The sequence below is a fragment of the Haliotis cracherodii genome, unplaced genomic scaffold, assembly GCF_022045235.1.
Source record: "Haliotis cracherodii isolate W230 unplaced genomic scaffold, xgHalCrac1.p SCAF_4, whole genome shotgun sequence".
NCBI lineage: Eukaryota > Metazoa > Mollusca > Gastropoda > Lepetellida > Haliotidae > Haliotis > Haliotis cracherodii.
Window position 1 is genome coordinate 51,120,124 of NW_027266297.1, and position 25,209 is coordinate 51,145,332.

The window sequence follows — 25,209 nt, forward strand, 5'->3', positions numbered from 1 at the left end:
AAGTGTTACAGTCTATTTAAGTTATTTAATACAAAATTTTATGCATGTCCCAAGTGTAACAAATCATAAATAACGTCTTTCAGTGGCATTTAGAAGTTGGTGTGATGAAGTAAGACAAGTTCTATGGATGAACAACTTCTTTATTACAATTAGTGCGACGTTTCAGTGTAGATCCTAACACCTTTATCAAGCAAGTGCACTTGTCTTACTAAATCATAAATAGCTGTAATAAGAGTAATCCCCCTTTAAAATTCGATAAGAAACTGAGTGATCCATTCTCCGAGTCACTTCCTGTGCATGAGGCAAAGTAGCAGAGGCCATGAAGAGCCAGCAGCAGAGCAGTTGATAAGAACTTGTATGTTGGACTGGTACCATAATTGTCTGGGTTGTCATTAGTGTAACATTGTTATTGATCGCATGTGCACTAATTCAACAGATTTTGTTTGTTAGATGCATATGGAGATTGTTAATTTGTTTTGTTGAGCACATGCTTCACTACAGGGGGAGCAGTTTTTTTTGTATTTTTTATAAAATAGTTCAATTATGGTTTTAAACAAATTTCATTCATTTGAAATAGGATAAAGTCTTAAAAGGAAATAGAAAAATTAAAACATTCAGCAATTTGGTAACTTAATTTGACTGATTTTGACGAATTCATGTCACCACTGATATGTTAATGATATTTCTTAATATGGTCCTTCTAATAAAACAAATCTTTGTATTCTTTATTGTCATGAATAAGCTTTTACAAACTTCAATAAGCTATTTGATAAAATCATAATATACATACATGTATGTGCAAAAGAGAATTTTATTATAACCTCACAGCGCTACTGTTATTCCAATGACTTTATTTGTTATGCCACTAATATTAGCAAATGTAAAAGGTAAATGTGATTTAAATGTGTTTTTCATGTACCACAGAAAATGGATTTTAATTATTTTTTTATAAGAACAACATTAAAATACCATAAAACATAAGTTAAGAGTTACACCTGTGACATAATTTGTTACACCAATGACTTCTTTGTGGAACATCTGATGTTGACATAGGTCTTATTGTGAAATAAGGTAACATGTGACTTCTTTACAGTCAACACTATTTCATTGTCACTAATATCGAGTTTATTTGTTCAATAAAACATTATAATGAAAAAGAAGTGATTGTCGTGAGTTTTTATGGTTCAGTTCACCATCTGATATATAGTGATGTAACCCCATGATATAGAACACACAAAATAAAACTTTATTTGTCAGTAAAAAGAAGTCACAATATATGGGATAAGTGTCATTGGTGTTCCACATGTCCCGTGATGGGATTCGATAAGGATGTCATCTGTGGGATGACTCCACGTCCTGCTACATACTTCCCCGTCAACAGGAGGCACATCCCAGGCCGCATAGTAAGGTACTGAGACTTATTTTGCTCAAATGTAATATGAACATGCTCAGACCCTAGTTGGGCGCCAATGTAGCAGCCATAACATTTACGAGTCCAGTGATGGGATTCGAACCACAGACCTTCTGATCAGAGGTCAGATGCCTTGTCCACATGACCAAAGAGGTTAACCCCGTCAGCAGGCTGACAAGGTAAGGATGTCATCTGTGGGATGACTCCACATCCTGCTACACACACATAGTCGGTAAACTATTTATTCTATTTTTCATATAAATACTTTTCAAAATAATATATATTCAGTATTTTAAACAATTTTAAAACTACATATATGTTTTTATCTACGTTAAGAAGCATTTTACATACACATTGTGAGAAAATTGTCTTTGTTTTACACCATTTTAAAAGTGGTGTTACACCAAACACAAAGAACCATTTAAAAATGTTTTGGAGACTTCTCTATTTTGTGTTAAGAAATCCAACTTTTATTACATGAAAATGTCATTAAGATACAACGTCATTTTGTAATGAAGGTGATGGTATGTAATAAGAAGTAAAAATGGCACTGGGATATTCTTGTCATTTGAGCAACAGTTCCAATCAATGGGTTAACACTGAAATCATTGATGTAAATCATACTAATCTATTTAAATTCAAATTTACAATATTGTTCTTTTTAAACATAACTGTACCTAGTATGACCCATTCAAGCATAATAATAATAATCTGAAAAATGAATGTAAACAATATGGACAGTATGAACTTTGTTATTTGAGTTAATGCATCAAGCAGAAACAAGTTTTTCTCAGAACAGTATTTCATTTCACAAATATATTGCTGTAGTGGACAAGGTAACGAACAACTCCTTGCATATGCAGAACAGCTTCAATGAACTGTATCAATCAACATAGAAACAACAGTTACATTGTGGAAATTTAAATAAATATCAATATCAAAATTGGTACACCACTGATGGCTTTTGGTATGTTTAAATTTAAAATTTAGATTTTTCAAGTTTTCTATTGATTTCTTGTTTGATAAAACTGCGTACTGGATTCACAATGATTGAAGTCATTTTTTAAGTCGGTTAACTTTTGAATTTGGCTATTTTACCTGGGTCATGAAAACCAGGACCAATTTTGAGAATGACTGACGTGGATTTTTATTTGGTGTCAACGCCATCAGCATTTCTGGTCATCAGTTTTGTTCTCAGATAAAAGCAGAGTCAATGAATTCTTCAATGATGACGAAGTCGTCTTTACAGATGGTGTCAGGAATGTTTTTCAGGATGATGCTGTTGTGATGCATAATCAATATGGTGCTGGTTCAATAATGGTCTGGGATGGCATTACAGATATTTCAAGGACACAGTTACACATTGTTGCTGGGAATCTCAATATTGCCCCCAATTATGGTATCTTTCATGATGACCATGTGTGGTTATAGAACTTGCCCACACTGTGGCAATGTGGTCAATGCCAGTATCAGGCAACAAGCTATACCCAGGGTGGATTGGCATGCATGTTCACCTCACCTCTCAGCCCTGAGCATGATGAGGAGGTCATGATGCACTGGTGGAATCTGTAAGGGGGGCAGACACAAGATGTTGACTCACTTCCATGACCTACTTGAGTGTGAAGTGTGAACATGTTGCAAGATGCCCACTGAACTGCTCCAATTACAGGCTTCCTACACACTACTGCTTTTCATTGTTTAGTAATATATTTGGAAGTGAAATGCAATATCTGTGGAATCTGTCTAAACTAATTTGGATCACTGTCATTACCAATCATAATGTTTTCGGTTGACAACCTATCAAATTATGGGTCTAGAAATATTTTAAATGTAGCCTACAGACAATAAGTTGTAATTCAGAATTATATTGTTTTTTTTGTTTCAGTGCTTGTCCTCAAAATGGAATTCAGAGATAAATTTTAAACACTCTAATTAGAATTTAGCACTGTCAGACTTATAGCACTGCTAAGACAAATAGAAGGAATCAAAGTAGACAAAAGAATTATGGATAACAACTTCTCTATTATACGGTTGTTATTCTCAAGTTGTTATCCATAAAGTCTTTGTCTACTTTGTCATCTGTCAACACCTGAGAAATGCCTATCAAACAATTTGGAAGCAATCAGCCTGGAGTGAGTGAGTGAGTGAGTATGGTTTTACGCCGCTTTTAGCAATATACCAGCAATATCACGGCGGGGGCCACCAGAAATAGGCTTCACACATTGTACCCATGTCGGGAATCGAACCCGGGTCTTCGGCGTGACGAGCCAACACTTTAACCACTAGGCTACCCGACCGCCCCCAATCAGCCTGGAAGGATTAGGAGAGGATTTATGATGTTGATTGGATTCATTCAATACATGTCAGGCAAAAGAAGTCTTATAAATGCTTTCATTTCAATTATAGGGGGGCACGGGTGGCCCAGTCATCTAAGGCGCCGCGATTCGCTGTGCAGAGTTGTGTCCCTTGGGCACGCCAGAAACCTATGATTGTGGGTTCTAATCCCGGTTCCCCCTGATTATGTTTCTAGGTTTGTCAGCACCATACCTGTGCTCGTGGGTTTCACCAAAGTGGTAAACATCTGAGACCTGCATCACTTCGGGCTTTCGTCCCACATTAAGCTGACATACCGATATAACTGGAATTATGTTAAAAGCGGCGTTAAATCCAACTCACTCACTCACTCACTCCTTTCAATTATTATCAGTTCATTTCAGTCTTGGGTTTCCCTCAGGCTTTGATTTATCATAGGCCGTTACAAGTTCATCCGAAGAATACACATGTCATATGTCACAGACATTTTTTTAAATTTTTATTGCAAATATGTTACTTATTTTTTTAAACATGACTTGAAAGCGATATGTATATTCAACTAAAAACATATTTAACGTGTCAGTAACTACTAACAATTTTAGGGTGGCACGGGTGTCCCAATCGTCTACTTCAAATCCCAGATTCGCCCTGATTCTGTTTCTAGGTTTTGAAGCCTCATACTGTGCTTGTGGGTTTCACCATTGTGGTTATCATCTAAAATCCATATGGCTTTGGACTTATCTCACATCATACTGAAATACTGTTCAAAGCAGTCTTAAACTCATCAAAAAGGTGTAACAAATCCAACCAAATTTGTTGCAGGCCGTGAAGTCATACTTGAGATGACATCCTACAAGTATGTTCCCATGTTGTTTCAGGTGAACATTTGACTTGCGTTTGTATGTGTTTGTTATGGGTGCATCGGTGGGGCAGGATACACTAAAATTTTCACAAACACCTGGTATCATTACTTTTTGATAGTGATTCATAAACACTGAAAGGCGACCACCAACGACCACGCACAGTGACATTCTCTAGGCGCACGTGAAACGTGAGAGAACAGCAGATGTAAAGTCAAAAAAAGAAGTTTTCAAGATTAAAGAAAATTATTTACACCAGTGTGTAACATCACTAATGGTTACCGACTCACAGTTGAACAACGTGAACGAGCCTTGGGTATGGTACAGATGGGAACGTCCCACGCCCATATCGCATGAACCTTTGGTTGCTCCTGTGTTGCCGTTACCAACTGGATGCAACATTAGACAGACAGGGCGGACCGCTGACAGGCAAGAACAGGCAGACCCAGGGTGACCACGCCCCATGATGACCGGTACTTGTGTACCTTGCACCTCCGAAATCGCTTCCTGACAGTGACGTTATCGGGGACAAATGCCTTAGGTCACAGGGTTAGTCGACAGACAGTGGCCAGGAGACTCAGGGCTCATGGAATCAGGGCTTTTAGACCATACAGAGGACAGCTATTGACAGCGCAACATCGTCGTCTGCGATTGAGATGGGCCCGGACTGTACGACGTTGGCAACGACGTGACTGGCAGAGGGTTGTCTTCACTGATGAAAGTCGATTCTGTATGTTTAGGGCTGATGGAAGACAACGTGTTTACCGCCGAAGGGGTGAACGAACAGCAGCGTGTTGTGTGCAGGAGGTCGTGCCATATGGTGGAGGGAGTGTCATGGTGTGAGGAGGGATCTGTGGGCAGGAGAGGACACCGCTGGTCATCGTTGACGGAAACTTGACAGCTCAGCGTTACATGGATAACATTCTTCGTCCAGTTGTCCTACCATTTCTCCAACAGCAGCCACGTGGTTTTATTTATCAGCATGACAACACTAGAGCCCATACAGCCAGAATTGTCACCAACTTCCTCGCAGCCAACAACGTCAACGTCCTGCCGTGGCCTGCACGCTCACCCGACATGTCCCCCATAGAACACCTCTGGGACTTGATGGAACGTCGTTTTCGACAACGACCACACTCTCCAGCCAACCGGCAAGAACTGATCTTGGCCCTCCAAGAAGAATGGCGTCAAATCCCACGTGACCTCATCTGACGATTGACTTTCTCTGTGCGTCGAAGAGTTTTTGCGTGTATTGAGGCATTTGGTGGTCACAAACGCTACTAATGACTTGTTATTGAACGTGAGCGATTGTTTATGTACTCTGCCTATTGTCCATGATTCTGAAAGCTCGAGTTTTGTACCACACCCAACTTTGGGGGGCTCTGACGTCATTCTCGGTCGTGGTATAATTGTCATTTTCAGTTTTGATTATGTTGATATATTGATCTTCTCAATACACTTTACTTCATGCATGTATGTTTTGTTGTTTTTGAGCAAGAGTGATTTCAAACTCTGGTAAAGTTTCTTTTGGACGTCAGTTTATTTTGTCTGAGTAGGGCATCTATGGTATGGTATCTGATAACCATTGTATGATAATTCTTACAAATACAAAACTTCAGTGCCAGAATATAATCAAGGGATTGGTGGGTTCTTCTGTAGACTAATACCCTGGATAGTCGACAGTAGTTGACAAGGACATATGCAAATATGTGATAAATTTATATTGCATTCAGTTCCACAATTGTGATATCATCAATCCCTAGGGACCTTTGCCCCACACATGCCTATGACGTCACTTCCAGTTATGACTTTGCTTTTGGTGGCCTTCATTCTGTGACCTCTGGGTGTGCTCACTTATCGTTATCCTGTCCTAGATCTGGTAGACTATAATATGGTTCAAAAGGTTAACCTGCCTTCCCTTTTTTGCCAAACCCATGCCAAACTGTATCCAAAAGTAATGGGCAGGGGTCATTACTCATAGACATAAAGAACATGGTCGGTCAATTATGACATTACATAGTTGACATCTACGGGCAAGTGCAGAAATGGTGTTTTGAGTTATAGTTAAAACATGATTCATGGGTTTTGGTTGAAAATGTAAAACCTTGAGAGAGGACTTTTCCCAAGCTCGAGGTTTTACATTGTCAACGAAAACCAATGATTGTTATAACTAACTTATGAACTCTCCAACTGCAAGAAATACCAGAAAGAATAAGAAAACATAAGGATACCTTATAGTGAGACAATACAGTAGTCATGGTATAAAACAAATTCTGTGACAGCGAAGGTAGAAAGAATGCAGCATGCAGACAACTGAAATCTTGACATGTAAGAGTAAACACGCTCTCATCCCCTGCACCTGTGGCTCAGTGGGTTACAATACTAAACATGATATGTGAGGTTGCAGGTTCTAGTCATGTCATTCAATATGCTAAGTTGCAAGACGGTGAGCAGGCATGAAACAGGCATGAAGGCTGTGGATGTGGGTTTGTGAGCTGACTTTGGGTCTCCAGTGTCTGTTTTCTTCCCACAGAACCCGCAAGACTGAATCCAAAATTATGACACAAAATCATGTCCCCATTTTCTTTTGGTGTCTAGTATATGATCTAACCACAACAAACTTTAGGAAACACTTTATCCATTGAGCATTTGTCACTACATGTGGTGACCATAGTTATATTTCCACCTCTATCAGAGGTCAGCACAATTTGTCACTACATGTGGTGACCATAGTTATATTTCCACCTCTATCAGAGGTCAGCACAATTTGTCACTACATGTGGTGACCATAGTTATATTTCCACCTCTATCAGAGGTCAGCACAATTTGTCACTACATGTGGTGACCATAGTTATGTTTCCACCTCTATCAGAGGTCAGCACAATTTGTCACTACATGTGGTGACCATAGTTATGTTTCCACCTCTATCAGAGGTCAGCACAATTTGTCACTACATGTGGTGACCATAGTTATATTTCCACCTCTATCAGAGGTCAGCACAATTTGTCACTAAATGTGGTGACCATAGTTATATTTCCACCTCTATCAGAGGTCAGCACAATTTGTCAAAAATAAAAGCCAATGCAATGTGAAGTTTACTGAGAATCTATGTTAAATGCTGGACTTCTTCATAGATAGCATTTGTGTGCAATTGGTGATAGGACATTGGAGCAATTAGTAGGCATTACAATGTGCACCACCTGTGCTCCCCTCCTTGCTGATTTGTTTCTTTGTGCATCAGAATCAGAATTTCTGTATGAATAAGCAAAATTGTATTGGCCAAGAAGTTTCACTTATGTTTCAGGTATATCAATGTGATGTTGTTCAGTAATGATCAAATAGCCAATTCCCTTCTACTGTTCACTCACCTGAACTAAAAGTAAAAGAGAAGTGAAACAATCTCATCTGTTTCATATTTAGATCTATTAAAATATTCCGAGTGACAAAAATCTATCCACAAATCTGTATGACAAGAGGGATGACTTCAACTTTCGAATATTCAACTTTCCCTTTATGTCAAGTAATATTACAGCAGCTCCAGGCTTTGGTGTCTACATTTCACAATGTTTGAGGTATAATCAAGTATGCTCTTTCTACACAGAATTCAAAGACCATCATGTGACTCAGTGGTACGGCATGCAAGGCCTTAGTAAAGCTTTTAAAGAGTTTTATGGGAGATATGTGAAAGGCATTTCCAAATTAGATCCATCAGTGACCAAAATGCAACTCCCTGTTTGTACCATATGTTCCAGTGTCTGTTCACTGCACTTGGCTTTGCAAGTGTTTATGACAAATGCTACTGTTGGGGCATGATATGCTTCCATTTTCATGAACACATCAATATTTAATAGTTATACCTCTATTAATGATCTTACAATTCCATTGGTTAATCCATACCACGTGACATAACTTTACATTTCAATGTAGACCCCGAAATCATGTGACTGACACTGACCTTGAATATTGACTCATCGCATGATTAGTATTGACCTGTCTCGTGATGCTTATTGACTTGTCTTCTTAGAAACAAGGTGGCATCTGGTACGAACATTTCACGTTTCGCAGCTATGTTACTGTAATGAAACAGAGGACAGTTTAAAGACTTCATAAACACTAAAGTGAATATGGTATAACAAAACGAATGATTACTCTTAATGAGGTAACGTCGCTATATAAGTGCAATAATCTTGGACGCGACGTTAAACCCCATTTCACCTCACCACCTCACCTTAATGAGGTAAATATGCGAAAACAAGGACCCTCAGATCCGACTCCTTCTGCGGTCTGACCACCTTAGGGGTCGGGTCCTCGGTTCCTTGTTTTCACATATTGACATCGTGAATTTGTAACTATTTGTATAGTGATTCATTAACACATGTTTATGATTCTGTTGGAATCTGACAAAGGAATTTTTATGATTATGGAAAGGGTTTTTCTGCATTTATATACCAGAATCTAAAGCTTGATCTTTGTATTTGTTTTGACCAACCCTTGTTGTGACATCATCATAAAGAAAGAATATACCAAGCTTATTGATAAGTGTGTCAGACCTTTTGAGAATGACCTTGACTGTCAGACAGATGGCCAAAAAGACAACGAAATATCTTCAATATGTTTCTTACACTTTGACACACCCATTTTGCTAGCTGTTTGGTCACTTGTGTCAACACACAATTATATAACTGATGACTTAGCTGCCTGTACAGTTGATGTACTTATCACATTATTTCAAAACTACTGCAAGATACAGTGATCCCTCGCTACAACACTACCTTTGGGGTCTAAATAATTGATGAGCGTTTTAGTCGATCAGCAGTTTAAGAGGTGAAGTTGTAAGGAGTAGATAACCAACAAAACAGTTTTCATGCTCTGCCTACCTTACACAATCTACGCTGTATGTTTCAGAGTTTTAAAAAAAGATTAGAGTAGTAGTTGTTTATGATTATAAAGTATAAAACAAAATTATCAAGTGTTATGTGCTTAAAAATAAACACATCGTATCCCTCCTGCAAGTTCAAGTAAATGAACAGGTATAACAAACTCGTGACATTTTATGGAAGGTCAGACATGTCACAATGTTGAACGTCACCAGAAAAGGCGATGGTAACGTGTGTGTGCACACAATCTTGTGACTTTTCATGGAAGGTCAGACATGTCACAGTGTTGTACGTCACCAGAAAAGGTGATGGGAACTAGTGTGTGCACACAATCTTGTGACTTTTCATGGAAGATGAGAGATGTCACAGTGTAGTACATCACCAGAAGAGGCGATGGTAATAAGTGTGTGCACTTAAAGGTTTTAATATGGTTGTGTTTTGCAGTATGTTTTATGAAAGATATCATGATTTTCTTGATCTATGTCAAAGTATTTTTGTCTTCCAACAGACCTACATGGGGCATGGTGAGGCTACGGTGTCCCCAGTCATCACACTCATCATCCTTGTTGCTGGCGTTGTTGGAGGGCTTTTTATCGTCGTGTGTGTCATTCTGTTCTGCAAGTATTGTGTGAAGACAAAGAAAACTTTTAGAAGGTAAGAATACTGTCAGTGGCCATTAAAATGTGAGAAAATATAAACAGTTTCTTTATAATTGCAAAATATCACTGCTTGTAGTAGGACTTGTATGGGTAGAGATTTGAGACCCACGTACCCACAGTACTATTATCCAACCAAACCTGGCCACTCATAAACAAAGTAAGTTTACACTTACTTCCCTTTGCATTGGTCTATCATTGCAACAGTCTCAGAACAATTAATGGTCTGGCCAGAGCCAAGATATACATGGAGTATAGAACATATCTGTATTAGTGATGTTACATTCTTATTTGGGAATATATCTGGATTTTTATCAGATTTAGCCACTTTGGCATTTCATCATTAAATGGATCTTCCCTCTCTGAAAAATTGCTGGCTCTCTAGTCATGGAACACTGTATACACGTTGACTGGACAACATGAGTGGTCGTCAGGTTGGACTCAGGCCCTGGGTATCACTGCACGAACACTGCAGTTGTCTCTGGCTCTTGTTTTGGATTGCCGATCAACATGCTTGATGCACTCATGATTATCAGAATCTCATTTCAACTGAACATCCTCCCAAGTCATTCTTCTGTGTGGAATTATTGGCCATAGCCTATAATAAAAACACGAGATGAGAGTGGATTAAATGGCTGAGGGTGTGCAGGTACTAGTGGGCTACTAAGCTGCTTGTTGGGTATATGAAAAAGCTACTGTTGCCATGGCAACTAGCATTTCCAACGGCGATTAGCAGCTACTGCTGCATATTTAAACGCTCCCGCCAACTCAAATGTCAACTACCTCTGACATGACGACTACCACCGCCAGGCCATTACGCATGGCAATTGGTTGCCCAACGTAAGCTTTTTTACGATTGCATGGCTGAAAAGTCGGGAAAGACAAGGTTCCCACTGAGAAGCAGGTAACCCTAGAAAGGTTCCCGCTGAGAAGATGGTAGCCTTAAGCACGATTATCATTTGGATGCAAGTTAATTTGTTACTTGCAGTGTAGCCCATAAGAACCATGCTACAAAGCACCCCACACCCACAGCGACGTGATAGGCGGTGATAGCATTGTCGCCCAGCTTGCCTATGTATTGAAAAGGAACACTGACCTTTGGAGATACCATCCTTCCATTAGTGTAAAACAAGTGCCACGACTGTCAATAAATTGTGAGTAAAAACATGCAGTCCTCTGTCACCCAGATGGAGGCCCAGTGATATGAGAACAAAATGAACTCTGTGTGGGCAACAGACTACAACATCAGTGATATGAGAACAAAGTTGGCCTCTCTGTGGGCAATAGACTACAACATCAGTGATATGGGAAAGAAGTTGGCCTCTGTGTGGGCAACAGACTACAACATCAGTGATATGAGAACAAAGTTGAACTCTGTGTGGGCAACAGACTACAACATCAGTGATATGAGAAAGAAGTTGGCCTCCATGTGGGCAACAGACTACAACATCAGTGATAAGAGAAAGAAGTTGGCCTCTGTGTGGGCAATAGACAACAACATCAGTGATCTGAGAAAGAAGTTGGCCTCCATGTGGGCAGTAGACTACAACATCAGTGATATGAGAAAGAAGTTGGCCTCCATGTGGGCAACAGACTACAACATCAGTGATATGAGAAAGAAGTTGGCCTCCATGTGGGTAACAGATTACAACATTAGTGATATGAAAAATAAATTGGCCTCTGTGTGGGCAACAGACTACAACATCAGTGATATGAGAAAGAAGTTGGCTTGTGTGGGCAGTAGACTACAACATCAGTGATATGAGAAAGAAGTTGGCCTCCATGTGGGCAACAGACTACAACATCAGTGATAAGAGACAGAAGTTGGCGTCTGTGTGGGCAGTAGACTACAACATCAGTGATATGAGAAAGAAGTTGGCCTCCATGTAGGCAACAGACTACAACATCAGTGATATGAGAAAGAAGTTGGCCTCTGTGTGGGCAACATACTACAATATCAGTGATATGAGAAAGAAGTTGGCCTCCATGTGGGCAACAGACTACAACATCAGTGATATGAGAGAAAGTTGAACTCTGTGTGGGCAGTAGACTACAACATCAGTGATATGAGAAAGAAGTTGGCCTCCATGTGGGCAACAGACTACAACATCAGTGATATGAGAAAGAAGTTGGCCTCTGTGTGGGCAACAGACTACAACATCAGTGATATGAGAAAGAAGTTGGCCTCAGTGTGGGCAGTAGACTACAACATCAGTGATATGAGAAAGAAGTTGGCCTCCATGTGGGCAACAGACTACAAGATCAGTGATATGAGAACAAAGTTGGCCTCTGTGTGGGCATTTGACTACACCATCAGTGATATGAGAAAAAAGTTGGCCTCCATGTGGGCAACAGACTACAACATCAGTGATATGAGAAAGAAGTTGGCCTCTGTGTGGGCAACAGACTACAACATCAGTGATATGAGAAAGAAGTTGGCCTCCATGTGGGCAACAGACTACAACATCAGTGATATGAGAAAGAAGTTGGCCTCCATGTGGGCAACAGACTACAACATCAGTGATATGAGAAAGAAGTTGGCCTCCATGTGGGCAACAGACTACAACATCAGTGATCTGAGAAAGAAGTTGGCCTCCATGTGGGCAACAGACTACAACATCAGTGATATGAGAAAGAAGTTGGCCTCCATGTAGATGTAGCAGGGTACTATTGCTATTTACATCATTATTCATACATCATCATCATAATCATCTATATGTTCATTGTTTGTCTTGTCTACAGTTGAATGTCAGTAAATAACTGTTTAAACTACACAACACCATTATTTTCAGTCTCTGGGAATCTCTCACCAGATCTTCCCCTTCAACCTTCTGTCTATCTTTCGACATTTTTTCACACCTTTAGGGTTTCCCTCAGTCTATTTATATCTTGCATTAAGCACTTCCTTTGATGCTTAATGCAATCTGTCTTCTAATTGGCCACCCTGGTCCTTTACAGGTAGCTTCATCCCATACCTGACTTCCTCCTCACTTATGTGCTGCTGTTGAGGAGGAAGGATATTTTCTTTTTTTCAGGTATGGAATGGCCATTTTTCAATCTGTTTTCATCTGCTTCTGTCAGAGATTAATATCTATATTAGGGTGCTGAATTAAATTGAATAACATATATAATACCATTTAAAGTAATATTAAATTAGTAAATGAAATATTAACATATTATAAAACTTGTTTGTAAAATAATTAACCACATGGTCCATTTTGGCCCATGTACTTTTTCAAGTGTCCTATACTCAACTGATAGAAGTAATTAAACATTAAAGTTAGTTTTATAATGGTTACAAAATGGCTTTTGGACTTAAATATTTAAGATAAAATACCAGCTGTAAATCTGCAAATATATGACTTCATGTGCTGCTGTTCAGGAGGAAGGATATTTTCTTTTCTTCAGATAGTTCTTCAACAGCAGCCACCCCCATTGTAATAAACATATTATCATCATCTGCCTGTGTCTTTGTTTCCCAACGGTCCGAGCCGGATTATAAACACCACCCCGGCTACAAATTTGGCGCCCAACGTGGGGCTGTTGGCTGTCACTCTGGACACAGAATTGATCAACTTCATCATATTCTACATGCTCTGGGTGTAATCCTTCTTCATCATCGTTTTAAAGGGTCTTGCTATATTACTTATACAATCTGTTAAGTTTTGGCAGTAGACTTTAGGGGTCTATATTTTCAAGGTCCTATGGGTTTATCTGGATGCACAACTCTTGAAATTTGTCCCATTTGGCCTGGTTGTAATAAAATTTGTGTTCTTGGGGTTGGGATGGGAAAGTGGTTGCTACCTAATGGGTCCTCAAGCACTCCCCACAAAGCGCATTGATTGTTAGGTCGATACCTGTTAGGTCGATTGTTAGGTCAATATCGTTTATCTTATCATATCTAGTTGTTGGGTTGTTGTTTAAGAGTATTAGGTTGCTTTGATCAATCCAGTCAGCGATGAGTTTGGCTTGTTGGTCAATCTTGTAATTTCTTGTCCTCAGGAGGAGTTGTGGGCATTAAAATCCCTGAAGAAGATGGTGGATTTGTGGCCTATCTGTTTGAGGGTATCCTCAAGTTTTATGTGTATGGCTACCCAGTGGTAAATGTTTATAATGTTTACTTTTTGGTTTTGATTTGTTTTTTGGATACCATTTGCTTCTAAGGCTTCTCAGGGTTTCCTGAGTGCATATGATGTGAGGACTTGAGTTATGTGTAAATTTAGTTTTTAGTTCATGAATGTTGCTCCATTCACTGCACGAGTAAAAGAGAAAGAGGTTTGAGTGCACCCTGGAGGCAGGCACACTGCGTGATCAGTGGACAGCCTGGGAGAATGAGTTGATCAACATAGCTGAGGGCAGATTACCCAGATGTTATACTCCACTGAACATTGACACCATGACTGCATCCAGAAATATTCATGAGTTCTGTGATGCTTCAGAAAGATTATGTTGCAGTGTAGCCTACCTCAGAACAATCACTGAGCATGGAGAATGGAGTTTCATTCAGTCACACTCGAGGGTAGCGCTCAAACGTCAACAATCAATCCCTCGACTTGAACTTTGTGGTGCTTTGACGGTGTCTGGCAGAAGCGGTGTGCAAAACCATCAGTTCCTAAGATGGAAGACTTGCCGCCATAACCAAACCTCCTTTCTTTTCTACTGGAATAGATTGGGCCTATGCAAGTTAAGGTCAGTCGACGTTCTGAAGGAGATGGGGAATCATTTACAAATGCATGACTACTCGAGCAGTGCCTTTTGACTTGCTTCACCAGATGGATAAAGATGCCTACCTCATGTCACTACGACGATTCATAGCACGACGTGGAAAACGTGGAAAACATATCATATCATATCTGTTTGTATTTCAAGAATTTAGGAGCCTTGAGGAAATAGTGGTGATAGGTCTGCTTCTGTTTTTTGCAGGTGGTTGTTTTTTCATATATGATATTTTCTGTCAATTAAAGTGTCAAAGATTAACTGTGGACTTGCTTTCACAGTACATTCTACATCTCTGATGTTTTTCTCGGACCTTCAGATATTGTTTCCTTAGATACTGTCTCTTTAACAGATATAAAAACACTTTTATTTAAATAATTTTAGTACATGCATTGATTATGATATATCTCATATTTGACATTTTACAGTATGTATACTACATTGTATACTGAAGTATTCTAATCTATAACATATTGATGTCACAGAGGCTTATGCAGGGTAATGGAGAGACACAAAAGCATGCTGTTTTCACAACCGGATTTATTCCAATGATGGTCCACATGGGTAATCAGTGGTTATGATGATGATGATGAAGAAACCCTAAAACACAATATTTACAAAATGTAGGCAAACATCATAACCAATAGATCATTAAAAGAATACTGCCGTTATACATCCATTACATGTGTTTGATATGCCAATCAATAAGATATAATGTGAACACTTACTTTACATTTAGTTCGGTAAAGCATGTTATGGAGGATATCTCCTCAGTAAGGATGATATCACTGAATACACTACAAAGCAATTAAATAATACTATATTAAGCAATATAACATTACAATAGTATAGACAATTATGCCATGACATGTTGACATAAATATATGTGTAACTAAGGGAAGTAACCCTCACCTCGTCTAAGGGACGGAGGCCAAACCACCAGATGTCATCAAAACTGGTCATGCAGTATCTTACGTAAGCTGATAAATGATATATTACTACATGAATCTTACTGGTATGGTAAACATCACATACATTGTATACATGGCATGTGAAACTCATCTAGCAGTATACAAATCAACATTTGTAGGCATTTCATATGTATTGATAAAATCAACAAATATACTGTTTTGGTATTTTACACTTTCATGATAAAATAGTACCAATACATGCTTAAATCTAGTACACTCATTATGCATATACCTCAGTGGTAACATCTTACAATATTTAAATATATATTGCACTAACATGAATATACTGATAATTCATGTTTATAACATATACATGATATACTGTTCTTAAGGAACATAAATGACTTAATATGAGTGTACTAAAATACATTATATATACTAGAAACCTAAGTACAATGATAATAAATATATTTAACTCACCCAAAACTGAATGGTCCTTTCCCAGTCAGAGTTGTGACTAGAAATGGTGCACATAGTAGAGGTGTGAAGTACATGACCAAGGTGGTCATGTGACGCGAGAAATACAAAGCCAGGCCAAGCTGACCGACAGAGAACAATAGGCTAGGCTGAGACCGCAGTAGCCTTAGCACGAAGAATCAATCACCACATGTTAGATTATGTTACTGAGGTGTGAGTTAGTGGACTAAGTAAACTAATTCATATAATAAATACACTAATCCTAAAATACCTATGTTTTGGATAAGTTTATTTCAAAATAATCCCAAATATATACATCCTGCCACATACTCCCCCCTATTGTGAAATGGCGTCCCGGTATTTCCTGAAACAAACACAAATACAGATATCAGGCTATATACAAATTCATAATAAGAGGTGTAGAATTCTAAGAATTTGTGACCAGTGTTAGAGTATGGCTCTGTAGGCATCGGCGGGGAGGTCCTTCAATGTTCCATTTTCTGCTAGCGATCTCAGGTAGTTGGCTCTTCTCTCCCAATCTGCTGGTGGTACCACTGTTTGTGCCATAGCATACTCACCACTGGTGATCCAAACTGGTTGACACCTTTCTCTTCCAGATCGTCTTGGTGGCGTCGTAGGAGAAGGTGCTGTCTCCTCATTGGTTGGCAGGCTTTCTTCAGAGTGAATTTCTACCTCTGTTGGAACATCTCCTTCCTTTGGTAATGTCTCCTCTTCGTCCACAGGTTGCACCTGAGGCTCTGTCTCACCTGTCTGTGACACATCCTCCTCCCTCCCCTGAATCGCAGCATCAGGTAAACTCGCTGTAGAGTGGTCCTGATCCAAGACTGTTTCAGTGGAGTCATCTTCAGCAACCTTAGCACTGTTCCCTTCAACAGCGATGACTGAAGTCTTCGGGACTGACTCAGCAGGTGGAACTTCTGTCACTAGTAGAGTTACATCTACTTCACCATCGACACTGTCGCAATCAGTTGAGTTTGGCTCTTCTGTGCTGACAACTGTCTGGTCCTTCTTTTCTTCCTGTTCCTGCCTTCTCTTCCTTGGTGCTGGTATTGGTCGTTGTTGAGATGGTGGTAACAAGGAGCCGATGGGCAACAAGAGATTTCGGTGTAAGGTCCTCTTCTTCCAATCACCATTCTCCTTCTGGACGACATAGACGGGTATCTCAGGATTCGGTTGACTTTCCACAATGTAAGTGTCCTCTTCTCATCTGTCAGCAATCTTATGCTTACCATCAAAAGCAACAACCTTGACTAGAACTCTGTCTCCTTGATGTACTGTAGCACCCCTGATCTTGAGATCATAGTTCTTCTTCTGCCGTTGTCTTGCCTTCTCTGCTGCTGTGGCTGCTGTCTGATAGGAGTCCGAAAGTCTCTTCCTTAGACAGTGCACATAATCAGTGAGAGATTTCCTTTCTTCTGGCCTGTCTATCCCAAAGGCAAGATCAACTGGCAGTCTAGGCTGTCTACCAAACATCAAAAAGAAAGGGCTCTGTCCTGTGGAGTCATGTTGAGTGCTGTTATAGGCATGGACGAGGCTTGCTACATGGGATTTCCAGTCTGTCCTCTTCGTTGGCTCCAATGTTCCTAACATATCAATCAGAGTACGATTACATCACTCGCACATGCCGTTTCCTTGGGGGTGATACGGTGTTGTCCTCGATTTGTTGATTCCAGCCACTTGACACAGTTACTTCACTAGTCAACTCTCAAAGTTGGCACCTTGATCAGAATGTATCCTTTGAGGAAAACCGTAGTGTACGAAGACACTGTTAAAAAGGACTTCTGCGGTTGTACGGGCATGTTCCTTGTAGGGAATGCTTGTGCATAACGAGTGAAATGGTCTGTAAGTACCAAGATGTTCTGGTATCCACCTTTTGATGTTTCCAAGGTCAAGAAGTCGATGCAGACCATCTCCAGTAGATCGACATCACGTGACATCCCTGGCCAGTAAAATCGATCTCTACACAGGGATAAGGTACGTTCCCGTCCAAGGTGGCCAACATCATCATGTAGTCCTCTTAGAGCCTTGTTCCTAAACGCAACTAGTAGCACAAGTTGCCTCTTCTCCTTGCCATTGATGTTTGTACTCCTATAAAGCACTCCATGGTGTAGTTGTAAGTGGTCTATCTCCCGGCGAAGATTTACTGGGACATCTGGTCTCCTCCTGTTCTGAAGATTTGCAATAATAGGACCTAGTTCAGGATCTCTGCACTGAGCCTTGTGCCAATCTCGTGTAGATAGACTTGATAGTTCACTGCCATTTTCATCTTCATCAATAACTTCTGCACTGAAACAGACTCTCCACGTAGTTTCTTGGTTGCGAACTTCCACAAATGGCTTGTACTTCATCTGTTGCAATGTCTCTGTCTTCAGTCTTTGGCAGTCTGGATAAGGCATCAGCATCTGTGTTCCCTTTGCCTGGCTTATACTTGATGTTGAAGTCAAAGGAAGCTAGGGAGGCTAACCAGCGATGTCCAGTGGCGTCCAGCTTTGCAGATGTTAGGACATAAGTAAGAGGATTGTTGTCGGTGTAGACAGTAAAGTTGTGTCCGTACAGGTAGTCATAGAACTTCTCTGTTACTGCCCATTTCAGTGCTAGGAACTCTAACTTATGCGCTGGATAATTCTTCTCTGCCTTGTTGAGTCCTCGGCTGGCATAAGCTATCACTCGCTTTGTTCCTTCTTGCTCCTGGTAAAACATTGCTCCTAATCCAAAAGAACTTGCATCAGTGTGTAGCTCAAAGGACTTGCAATAATATGGATACCCAAGGATTGGAGGTGATGTAAGGGCATCCTTCAGCTTCTGGAATGCAGTTTGCTGACTAGCTTCCCAATGCCAAGGTAATCTTGCTACCGGCTTCTTTCCTTTCGGTCCTTTCTTCTTCACTGTTGGAGGTAAGAGATCACTAAGTGGTCGGGCTATGTTGGAAAAGCTCTTCACAAATTTCCGGTAATAGCCAGCAAAGCCAAGAAACCAGCGAACTTCTTCAGGGTTGCGTGGAGTAGGCCAGTTCACAATCTTTTCAGTTTTAGCAGGATCTGTCTGGATCCCCTCAGCTGAAACAATGTGACCAACAAACTTCACCCTCCCCTTGAAGAATTCGCATTTCTTGGGGTTCAGCTTGATTCCACTCTCCCGTAGTCTCTGTAGGATCTTCTCTAGTCTGACTAAGTGGTCCTCAAAGGTGTTGGAGAAGACAATGAGATCATCCAAGTAGATCATACAAAGTTCGAGGTGCAGATCTCCAAGCATGTCCTCCATTTGTCTCTGGTAAGTAGCAGGTGCGTTCACAAGTCCAAATGGGAGTCTATTATATTCATAGAACCCAAGTGGTCCAACCGTGAAAGCTGTTCTGGCCTTGCGCTCCTCAGCAACATCAATCTGGGGATATCCTGACTTCATGTCCATGACAGAGTAGAATTTGCTCCCTGCTAACTTATCAAAAATCTCATCGATCCGGGATAGAGCGTAACTGTCTTTAACGGTCCGATTATTAAGAAATCTGAAGTCCACGCACATCCTCAGGGAATTGTCTTTTTTGCGAGCAAGCACGATGTTAGAAGCCCAAGGGCTGTGTGAGCGTCGAATAATTCCACAAGCTAACAGTTGCTTGAGATGATCCTTGACCTCAGGAAACATGGCTGGTGGTATCCTCCTATGTCTCTGTTTGAATGGTACCTCATCTGTTGGCTCGATCCTGTGCTGTACAATTGTAGAATGACCAATGTCCATATCCCCAGTAGAGAAGACATCACTGTATCTCTTTAACAGATCCTCACATAACTTCTGTTGATCTTCAGTTATTGTTGGAGATATATCCACCTTGTCCAAAGGATGTTCCATGTCCTCCTTCACCATCTTCTCAAGGTCAATTGTTGATACCTCCTCAATCCGAACTGGTTGAATCTCACACACCAAAGCTCTCAGGGGAATGACTACAGTTTGAGATGACAAGTTAGATACCTGGACCGGGATGTACTTATTTTTGTAGTTGAATCTGAAAATAGCAGGGGCTATCTCCAATCCAGGTGGCACAGCAGCATTTGTTGTTTGTTGTATCATCACACAGGTATCTCTATAGGGGAGTTCCTTGTCAATGTAGCCTCGGATGGTGGTTGTAGTGTTAGGAGGGACAATGATCTTGGTACGCTCATTACACTTCACAACACTCAGCTTTCCAAAGTTCTTCTTTAGAGCCTTTTCCTGAAGCAAAATACTCCTAAAAGCTAAATACCAGGAAGTATGTAGCTCAGCTGTCTGAAGGAAGTTGGTCCCACTCCTTGTCTTGCAGTCTTCCATAAGCGGATAAAGGAAATTTGTTCCTAACAAGACTGGTACAGTAGAATTATAGGCACTATCAGGTACAACTAAACACAAACACATGCTTGGTTCCTTCAATGCCTCCATTCCACAAGTACCTACTTCTACAACAATATAACCACTATACAGAAGGGATTTACCATCAGCGCACTCTATATGAATAAAGTCCTTCAGGGGCTTGATCTCTGTTCCTGAAAGGTGTTCCTTGTGGAATGACTCAGAAACAGTAGACACAGTGGATCCAGTATCAAGCAGAGCCTTGCATGATATTCCATTGATGGTAACTGATGTTTCGCTTGCTGATCCAATGAGTCCAGGAGGTAGCTGAGGACGAACTTCAGTGGGGCTCTGTCTATATGAACCTAACGTCTGCCCCTAGACATAGGTCCTCTCTGGTTTAAATACCCTCGTCTGTGGTCTGTCCTGATCAAATAACCAATCTGGAGGTGTCCAGGTTGTCCACAGTAACGCTCCTCCCTACGCTGTGGTCTATGAGGTAACTGTTCCACTTCCCCTTCAGGTGCAAAGTCCAGGCCTTGCATGGCTCCTGATATCCTTGGTGGTGCTGGAGGAAGTCGGTGCTCCAAGTTATCCACTTTAGCTGAAAGCTTGAAAAGAATCCCCTTCAGCTCTGATATCTCGGAGTTCTCGGCTGTAGGTGTAGCAATGGCTTGCTTCGCTGGAGCTGCTGACGAGGTCTTCTGGGGTTGAGTTTTGAACTCCTTCATCCTCACTTCTCATCTATACTCTATTCGACGGATCTCCACCCTGAGACGGTCAAAGTCTGTGATGGTATCGAACTTGTGGCCGCTAATGTCCTTCAGTTCTTGACGTAGACCCATCCAGAACACATTACGGAGCATCTGGTCAGCATCCATGTCCTTCAAGAAACCTTGACTCTTGACATCATACAAGAGGTCTTCCAGTCTACATCCCCATGTAGTCACATCTTCAGAAGGACCCTGTCTTGCACTGTAGAACTGGGCTAGGAGGCTCTCTCCTACCTCTGAGTCTCATCTTGTAACAAACGCTCAACCTCATACTGCCATATATCAAAAGAAGCTTCACCCTTGGCTGCAGGATCACCTGAAAAAGAGGACTCCCTAGTTGTCTGTCTGACACTTAGGCTCTTTAAACTCTGCAGTGGTTCTGTGGGGCTATGTCTGGACGAGGCATATGGTACTTCTTCTGTCTTCACGTGAGTTGGGACAGTCAAATGGCTCTCCATCCACTGTTTGAGTTCAACACCAGATCTTACATCTGGGTCAACTCCCAGCTTCTGAAGAGAAGCCATGACTGTCTCAAACTCCTCCTCGGATATATCAGCCATGCTGATAATACATAGACTGCAATGTAATAAACTGAATACCGAAATGAAGAAGGTACCTGCAACCTGGAAATAACAAAGTGAGCAATATATGATGTGTCCCCTCAACAGGTGAGTGGGGCACACTACCAAACAAAGAGAAATGAGTGTAAGCTGTGATTAAGCTGAAAAAAATAGGGGAAAACAAAAGTATAAACAATAAAGAGGACTCAGTGTACTAAGCAGGTAAAGCGAAGCACAAACGCTGCAGGCCGCGCAAAACAGTATTCAACATGAAAGCAAATAAATTGATTCACACTTACATGGCTGCAATCAAAACAAAAAGAAAGTTAATAGCAATGCTGTAGCAGCGCGCAGGACGTCCTTACCAATGTGGGCTTACGTAACTAAAGTTTCCCCGGTATATGCAAACTTATTAAATAAATAAGCCTAAGTTTGGTTTTGTGATATAAGTAAAGCACTAAGACATGATATAAATCTAACCTTTATTTGGATATTGTTGGTATAAACTTTATTTCATTGTCAGTCAACAACAAGTGATACAAGTAATAATCACGTGGTTAGTAACTGAACTGACTGAAAGCAAAGAACTAAAGTTGACAGCAAAGCAGACAGTAATAGGTTAAGACAAGGGTGCTGTGCAAAGACCTAATACCGTAATACCTCAGTACAAAAAAATGTGATACCTATGTAAACATTTCTAAGACCGGTCACATATAAAACTACAACACGCAAGATATAAAATGCTAAGTGGCCACAATGAAATATGTACGTACTAAGTTTGTTATCAAATGGTGATATCACAGTATGCGCAACAGTCACAGGATATAACACTAAGTCTAAATATCACATATGTAGACAAGTATATTTCACAGCAAGTAAATGTATAATCACAATTATCACATGTTTATTTATCACAGGTAGCTACCGTTTAATAATGTATAATCACAGAGTAATTGTACAAATAAACTATTTCACAAAATTGTCAGATATCACGTAAATCTTCTTCTTGTGTCCAGGCGCCACGATGAGTCAGTAACACACATCACAAACACAGTCACAGGTACTTCAATATATAAGTCTTGATATCACAGAAGAGTGTCAATATCACAGTACTCAGTATATCACCAGCGTCTATATCACAGAAATAAAGTGTCACTTTCACTTATGAATTAAAACATAAATAAATATAAAGCATACACGGAAGCCATTATGAATGTGGGCAGGCTCAATGACGTCACAACTCTGATGTCTGTGGGGTCAGGCTATCTGATGTGTCCATCTTGTCAGCTGGAAAAATCCCACCAGGGATGCCATTTGTCACAGAGGCTTATGCAGAGTAATGGAGAGACACAAAAGCATGCTGTTTTTATAACCGGATTTATTCCAATGATGGTCCACATGGGTAATCAGTGGTTATGATGATGATGATGAAGAAACCCTAAAACACAATATTTACAAAATGTAGGCAAACATCATAACCAATAGATCATTAAAAGAATACTGCCATTATACATCCATTACATGTGTTTGATATACCAATCAATAAGATATAATGTGAACACTTACTTTACATTTAGTTCGGTAAAGCATGTTATGGAGGATATCTCCTCAGTGAGGATGATATCACTGAATACACTACAAAGCAATTAAATAATACTATATTAAGCAATATAACATTACAATAGTATAGACAATTATGCCATGACATGTTGACATAAATATATGTGTAACTAAGGGAAGTAACCCTCACCTCGTCTAAGGGACGGAGGCCAAACCACCAGATGTCATCAAAACTGGTCATGCAGTATCTTACGTAAGCTGATAAATGATATATTACTACATGAATCTTACTGGTATGGTAAACATCACATACATTGTATACATGGCATGTGAAACTCATCTAGCAGTATACAAATCAACATTTGTTGGCATTTCATATGTATTGATAAAATCAACAAATATACTGTTTTGGTATTTTACACTTTCATGATAAAATAGTACCAATACATGCTTAAATCTAGTACACTCATTATGCATATACCTCAGTGGTAACATCTTACAATATTTAAATATATATTGCACTAACATGAATATACTGATAATTCATGTTTATAACATATACATGATATACTGTTCTTAAGGAACATAAATGACTTAATATGAGTGTACTAAAATACATTATATATACTAGAAACCTAAGTACAATGATAATAAATATATTTAACTCACCCCAAACTGAATGGTCCTTTCCCAGGCCAAGCTGACCGACAGAGAACAATAGGCTAGGCTGAGACCGCAGTAGCCTTAGCACGAAGAATCAATCACCACATGTTAGATTATGTTACTGAGGTGTGAGTTAGTGGACTAAGTAAACTAATTTATTTAATAAATACACTAATCCTAAAATACCTATGTTTTGGATAAGTTTATACTAAACTACTTTTAAAATAATCCCAAATATATACATCCTGCCACATTGATGACCTGTTTTTCCAGTTCGTCAACTCACTTTGGTCCATGTGAACGAGGAATGAATTTAGGTTTTAGGTTTCATTACTGTTGTAGAATCTACACTACTTAAGATAGGCTTTTTACACTTCATTTCATGTGTAATTATTTTAAAAACAAATATTGCTGATTAAGATTAGATTCTTTATGTCAGTATTATAGGCCTCATGGCCCAGAGTACAATACATTTCCTTCTAATTTATTTGTGGATCTCACAAAGTTGACTTACAATGTTTCCATGATATGTGACGTAAGACATAATACATAATTATGTTTGTTTGTTTCTTGTGTTTTTCAAATTTTCTTTAGGTACAAAGCAAGACCTTTGATTGTTGAATGTGTTGTAGAGGACATTAGTTCATTTAATTTTTGACGAGAAGGATGTTTATGGTAATATTGTGGAATAAATGTATTTCTACTTTGCTTATAGTATGAACAGACTAGTACAAAATGGTACTCATCCTCAACAACTAATTCATCACAATGGTCACAGTATAGCATCAGCTGGTCAACATTTGTTTTCGCTTTATTTTTACTATAACGCAGTTTTTGTATTTTCAAACTATGCGAAAGAGTGCGGAACTTAGCTAATACACAGATCAAGTGTTTATCTAAAACACCCGATGTAAGCAAGTTCAAATAACTAATATTGGGTAGATATGTGACTATGTATTTGATTAATTTCTCAATTGAATTTGAACTGAATAATATGTAAACAATATATTTGACAAGGGTTAACCCTGGACTAATTTCAGGCTCTAGGGGAAGAGGGAATTGTCAATATTGTGTCTGTCAAATACTTCCAGTCA

The 25,209-nt window shown here is 39.7% G+C and overlaps 1 protein-coding gene across 2 annotated transcripts in view; it reads left to right on the forward strand.

Annotated features, from left to right (window-relative positions):
• The window catches only part of LOC139479012 (serine-rich adhesin for platelets-like), a 134,725-nt gene that overhangs the window by 23,563 nt on the left and 85,953 nt on the right, over positions 1-25,209 (forward strand). For both annotated transcript variants that reach the window (XM_071261742.1, XM_071261743.1), the window contains exon 2: positions 9,970-10,115. In XM_071261742.1, the coding sequence (XP_071117843.1) occupies positions 9,970-10,115 (146 nt within the window). The remainder of the gene's footprint in view (positions 1-9,969; positions 10,116-25,209) is intronic.